This window comes from Ursus maritimus, unplaced genomic scaffold (genome assembly GCF_017311325.1).
Source record: "Ursus maritimus isolate PB19 unplaced genomic scaffold, ASM1731132v1 scaffold_2, whole genome shotgun sequence".
Taxonomy (NCBI): domain Eukaryota; kingdom Metazoa; phylum Chordata; class Mammalia; order Carnivora; family Ursidae; genus Ursus; species Ursus maritimus.
Window position 1 is genome coordinate 44,804,901 of NW_024424452.1, and position 6,150 is coordinate 44,811,050.

The window sequence follows — 6,150 nt, forward strand, 5'->3', positions numbered from 1 at the left end:
TGCAGATGCTGGGTGTCTCAGTTGGTTAAGTGTCAGAGTCTTGATTTTGGTTCAGGTCCTGTTCTCAGGGTCCTGAGGTCAATCCCCATGAGGAGCCCTGTGTGGGGCTCTGCTGAACACAGAGCCTGTGTGGGAGTCTCTGTCTGCCCCCTCCCCCAACACACCCACATGCTTTCTCTCTCTCTTAAAAAAAATTTTTTCAGATTTAAAAGGACAGCTTTTTTTTAAATTTTTCTTAATATTTTATATATTTATTTATTTGACAGAGACAGCAAGAGAGGGAACACAAGCAAGGGGAGTGTAAGAGGGCGAAGCAGGCTTCCCACCAAGCAGGGAGCCCGATTCGGGGCTCGATCCCAGGACCCTGGGATCATGACCCGAGCCAAAGGCAGACGCTTAACAGCTGAGCCACCCAGGTGCCCCCAAAAGACAGCTTTTTTGGTGCTTATCTTACCCACTAAGATTTTCATTTATTTTATTTAATTGTATTTTAAAGATTTACTTATTTAAGTAATCTCTACACCCAACACTGGGCTCATGCTCAAACACTGGGCTCATGCCCAAGATCAAGAGTCACATGCTGGGGCTGACGCTCAAGAGCTGAGCCACCCAGGGGCCGCAGAAAGGAACTTTCTTAACCTGATGAAAAGCATCTACAAAGAGCTTACAGCTAACATCATACTTAATGAAAAAAAACAAAACAAAACGATGCTTTCCCCCCCTAAAATCAGAATAAGACAGGGATCTGTGCTGTCAAAACTTTTATTCAACATTGTACTGGAAGTTACAGCCATTAGAAATTAAGATATAGTATGCTTATAATTAAGATACAGCTTTGTAGATGGACTATAGAATTTGATGATTAATAGAATCTGATCCAAAATTACTGCCAGAGGCTGGATGATTGACAAGTAAACATGACATAGAAATTAAAGCCAAAATTAATGTGTTTAGGTTGAAAAAGCAACAGGAAGATACAAAATTCTGCAAAAGCATTACCAGGTACCTACTGCGTGCCATGCAGTAGAATGCACTAGAATCCTCACTAGGTGATTTGATTCCAGACCAAAAAAATGTCTAGGGTGGACTAAGGCAAATTTTCCCGCGATCTCTACACTCCTTTGGCGCTTATTAAGAATTCTCTAACTCGACGGTGTTCATTCTTCAGGACCGAGGCTGTCTAGTATACTTTGATTCTCCACGGTTTCCAATAATTAGCACGAGTTTAATGCCCTTCTATTGGATGACTGCTTTGTCTCTGCTACCTGAGCCAAATTACAGAGAAGCTAAGGAAGCTTATTCAAACATGTGAACAGCGCGTTTCAGAAAGGCAGTGTCCGGCACGGTGCCTAGAACAGCCTGAAAAACCTAACAACTCTCCCAAGTTTGGGAAGGCGTCCGAGTTTTCAGAGAGTACTTCTCTGAGCATGAGCGGAAGTTACCCTTGAGCAGTCTGCGTTTTTTTCAAATGACAGGTACCACATTAAGGAGCAATCAGTTTCATTCTGCTTTTCCCGTTGTACCCACAAGCAAGTGACCAGGTGGCAAATTTGTCTTCGTTACAAGAAAATAAAGACCGCACTCAAAGACTTCATAAGGCAGACCAACACCCCATCTTCCCATAGTAAAGATGGCGGCCCCCAGAGCGTAGACTACAGGCAGGACCACTTCCGCGTTTTTCTTGTGCCCTCGTCCAAGATGGCGGACGAGGCCACCCGGCGTGTGGTGTCCGAGATCCCGGTGCTGAAGACTAACGCCGGACCTCGAGATCGTGAGTTGTGGGTGCAGCGACTCAAAGAGGAATATCAGTCTCTTATCCGGGTTAGTTGTGCTTCTGCGGCCGACCGCGTCGCAGAAGGGTTGCGGGTAATCAGGTGTCTTAGGAATAGGCTCCGTGTGGAAGCCGTTTCCGGTTATAAAATTTAACTCGCAGATTCATAGAAGCTGGACGATTGTGGGGCTGGGGGACTTTAGGGAGGTATGGTGGGGAGGAGGCAAAAGAAGCTCGTTTAGGAGCCCCAGTGGGACCAAAGCAGCAGTTATTTTAGGGATACGCCTTCCCGGAAGGTGACGTGTCCCTCTGGTTCCAGGTGTTTGCTCTCCTGGATGTAGGGGAGGTGGTCAAAAGGAATTCCTGGGGCTCTAAGTCCCAGTCGCTTCTCTCTGTTCTTTCTTTTACTCTTCCTGAGGGAGGAACGGACGCTAGGGCTGAAAATTCGGGTAAGCGTTAGTTGCGGAGAGTTGAGGAGTTAAGCTCACAGTTAGGAAAGAGCCATCTTCTCAGCAAATCTCCCTTCTGTGGAAAGAGAAGACGGTTTATCTTCCTTGCAGTGGTCTCTGCCTGTTTCAAAGGCCAGCAGGTCTCCTGACACACGTATTTTCACTAGCCACCCCCCCCCCCATTTGTACACCTGGCACCTGACGACGGGATCCAAAGCCGAATAAGGCGGAGCCTACTGAGATAGATGGAAACAAATCATGGTAACATTAAGCTGAGGGAGAGGGAGAGATTGCTGGGATGTTTTGAGAGCAGAAGGTGAGATACCTAATCCACCTTGGGTCTGGTCGGGGAAGGCTTCAGAGAAGAGGCAGTGCTTGAGCTGAGCCTCAGAGGGTAAAGGTAAGTTAGCCAGATCAACATGAGGATAAGAGAGGGATGTTCATGCAAGAGGAACAGCATGAACAAAAGCGTGGAAATTACAAATGGCATGATGTGTATGAAGAAACATTAGTTCAGAGTTGCTAAAGCATCAAGTGTATGGCAAGGAATGATAGACAAGGCTTGAGAGAAAGGCTTGAGTACTTGAATTTTATCTCGGAGGCACTGGGATACCTTTAAAGTATTTTAAGCGGAGGAGTAACATGCTCAGATTGGATTTAGACCAATCACAGGGAGTAGAGAGAAAAATAGAATTAAAAGAGATAAGATGGAAGGCAGGAAACAAATTAGGAGGCTGTTATTGATCCAGGCAAAAGAAAGGTGATGACCTAAACTGGATAGTTAAAGAGAGGGTAGAGAGAAGAGGTAGATTTGAAGCACATTCAGAAGGTAAAAGCGGTAGTACATCATGAAGGATTGGAGGAGAGGAGAGGAGAGGGTCAAGGATGATTCCCGCCGTTTGGCTTGCATTACTGAGTGAATGCTAATACTGTCATCTGAAATCGATGTAGTGGAGAAAAGATCTGAAGAACTGAGGGAAAGCTGAGTTTGAGGTACCTGTGAAATGAAGCTAGAAATTGCAGTATACAGTTGGATACTAGAGTCCGAAGCTCTGAGAAATGGTCTGGATTAAAGTAAAGATTTGGAAATCAACAGCACATGGGTACTAGTCAAAACCAGGACTATATGAGGTCCTCCATAGAGGGAGGATACCATAAAATGAGTTGTGGGCTGAGGGCAGACACTATCAGAAGTGGGAAGCGAACCCAGGCAATGTCATTGAGTACTTTGTCCTTGCTAAACTGAGTGGGACCCAACCGTTCTATTCTCTGCTCTGAGCAAGTCTCCTACTTACCTGTGTAACTTTGTCTTCAGCTTTGCTTATGTCAGAAAAGCTGGGTACATCCTAAGAGAGAAAGTAATCACACGCTTTTCTTTTGAGGGAAGAGGGACTGCCTTTGGCCTCAACTCCCCCCTCAAAGACCTCATTCTCTGCTTTTAGTATGTGGAGAACAACAAGAATGCGGACAATGATTGGTTCCGACTGGAGTCCAACAAGGAAGGGACTCGGTAGGCAGACCCTCTTGGGTGTTTGGGGGTGGGAATCTTATGTGGCTTGAGCATTTTATTGTCCCAAAGCCCACTGCCAGGCCTTCCCTGCCTCCTGTTAGCTATCTCCACTCCCATAGCTCCAGGGTTCCCAATTCCCATCCCATGTGTCTCCAAGAAGAATGTGCAGATTGGACTGAGGTTTGGTCTTTGTTACAGGTGGTTTGGAAAATGCTGGCACATCCATGACCTGCTCAAATATGAGTTTGACATTGAGTTTGACGTGAGTATGAGGGAATGGGAGATATGGAGGTTAGTAGAAGGGGAGGGATTGTTAACAAGCTAACCTTTCTTGGAGGGACCAAAGAAAACTTTTAAAATGGGAGGGAAATGCTGAGGTTTGAAGCAAGCATAGATTACAGCTACTCATCTCCATATCCAGAATGCCGGTGTGTGCATGCTGCTTGGGGGAGTTTGTCAAACATTTCAGTTCAACCAAGAAATGGGTATTGATTAGATTAGTGCATTTCTGTCTTGCTTCTGTTTCATTAAGGCCTTATAATTTCTCCAGATTCCTATCACATATCCTACTACTGCTCCAGAAATTGCAGTTCCTGAACTGGATGGAAAAACAGCAAAGATGTACAGGTAGGACTCAATAGGAGCTGGGAAAAGGGCAAAAAGGACTTAGGAGAGAACTCTGGGACTGGAATTTTCCCAGAGTGGGCTTGCCTCGAGGACCTCCAGGCCTCCCTCTGCCAAGTCTGGGCAAAGTACTTAGCTAGCCTTGTGCTCAGTTCTGATCACTAGTAGTTATCTTGTGCTTCCCAGAGGCTACTATACTTTATGGTACACTTTGCATGTCAACACCTTCTTCCTCTTGTCCCTCCCATAGGGGTGGCAAAATATGCCTGACTGATCACTTTAAGCCTTTGTGGGCCAGGAACGTGCCCAAGTTTGGACTAGCTCATCTTATGGCTCTGGGGGTAAGTTTGGGGTATTTGATATATAAGGGGAGGGGGAGGAATTAGGTATTTAGCAATATAAGAAAAGTAACTGAGAATAAACAAGGAATGACAGTGTTTTCCTTGGCCATGTTCCCATAGAATCTCTCTGGGAAGGAGCTTCTAATGGAACAAGAGGCACTGACCGGGTGATAGTAATCTCACAGGGTCTCCCTTGTATTGCAGCTGGGTCCATGGCTGGCAGTGGAAATCCCCGATCTGATTCAGAAGGGCGTGATTCAGCATAAAGAGAAATGCAACCAATGAAGGATCAAGCCACTGAGGCAGGACAGATTCCTGCTTTCTGTGCATCACTCTTCCTCATCCAGCTGCTTCCCCCATACCTCTTCAGCCATAATTGTTACTAAGTAGCTGCATCAGGCATTGCTGAAAAAAAGAAACAACAGCATTGCTACTGAATTTCTAAGGCTACGCAGGGAGGGGAGAGACTGGGGCTTTGGGGAACCGAAAGGCAATTTATATCCCTTCCCCAGGTGAAGCAATGTGAGATCCAGGAAGGATGGGAGGCCTGAAAGTGGGTGCAGAGTCTTTTTGGTTTCTGGAGATAACTCATCAATAAAAGCTGCTTCCTCTGGTGGGCCGTGGTTCTCACTGGTGGCTGTTAAGAGAGGGCGAGCAGGCTAAGACCCAAGGCACATGTACAACTACATTAGTTTGGGAGGGAGGGGAAAACGGAGGATGCTGTGGTCCGGAGCTGGGAAATGAAAGGGAATCTTGGACTGTTCTCCCTCCTGCTGAGATCTGCTTGCAGAGATCTGCTCGTGTCCTTTAGCGGGGTGCCTACTGCTTTGGTCTGCAAGATAGTTGAGGAATGGTTTTGCAGGACCAGCATTCCCCACCCTCCAGGGATCTTCCCATCCATATGTGGAGTGCTGCATGCTTCTCCACTGGTCTGCGGGCTGGACCCAGTCATTGAAGCTTCCCACACTCGCACCCCCGCTCCCTGGGAAGGATCTGTGCTGCTAGCCTGGGGGCCATACTACGATTATCAGATCTACATCCCCATGGTTTGGAGCGATGGTTTTAAAACAGTTCAGGGCAGATCTGGGAACTGGCGGTCCTAAAGTTGGCTGCGTTTCCATGGTGTCGGCGGCGGAGCCAAGGAGGCGGGCTCACGCAAGCGCCGAGGAAGCAGGTGGGTGGATTCCGAGTGTGGGTGCGCAGGCGCTGTGAGAGGCGGTGAAGCCGGTGGCCGGTGGCCGGGCGGGACCAACAAAGATGGCGGCGGCCCCTGCGGCGGGAGAGATCTGGGCGACAGCTGCGGCTAAAGCTGCAGCCCGGCCCTCGGGGGGGCTGCACGGGGGTAGTAGGGGGTGGCCCTGAGCTGGGGCTTGGCCCCGGCTGGCCTCCCCCGTCGCCTCTCCGGGGGACAGGTACGGGCCGGGGCGCTATGGCGGGGGGGGGGGGGGGGGGGGG

The 6,150-nt window shown here is 48.2% G+C and overlaps 2 protein-coding genes across 4 annotated transcripts in view; both read left to right on the forward strand.

Annotated features, from left to right (window-relative positions):
• The first annotated feature begins 1,662 nt into the window (after positions 1 to 1,662).
• On the forward strand, positions 1,663 to 5,309 carry UFC1 (ubiquitin-fold modifier conjugating enzyme 1). The gene is made up of 6 exons (XM_008700659.2): positions 1,663 to 1,821; positions 3,663 to 3,730; positions 3,929 to 3,992; positions 4,281 to 4,357; positions 4,605 to 4,695; positions 4,900 to 5,309. The coding sequence occupies exons 1-6, from the start codon at positions 1,699 to 1,701 to the stop codon at positions 4,978 to 4,980; spliced, it is 504 nt and encodes a 167-aa protein (XP_008698881.1). The 5' UTR covers positions 1,663 to 1,698; the 3' UTR covers positions 4,981 to 5,309.
• Positions 5,310 to 5,900: 591 nt separating this feature from the next.
• Positions 5,901 to 6,150, forward strand: part of USP21 (ubiquitin specific peptidase 21) — a 6,142-nt gene continuing 5,892 nt past the window's right edge. For 2 of the 3 annotated variants that reach the window (XM_040635943.1, XM_040635944.1), the window contains exon 1: positions 5,901 to 6,107. The gene's annotated coding sequence lies outside the window, so the exon portion shown is untranslated. The remainder of the gene's footprint in view (positions 6,108 to 6,150) is intronic. The other variant, XM_040635945.1, reaches the window with a different exon arrangement.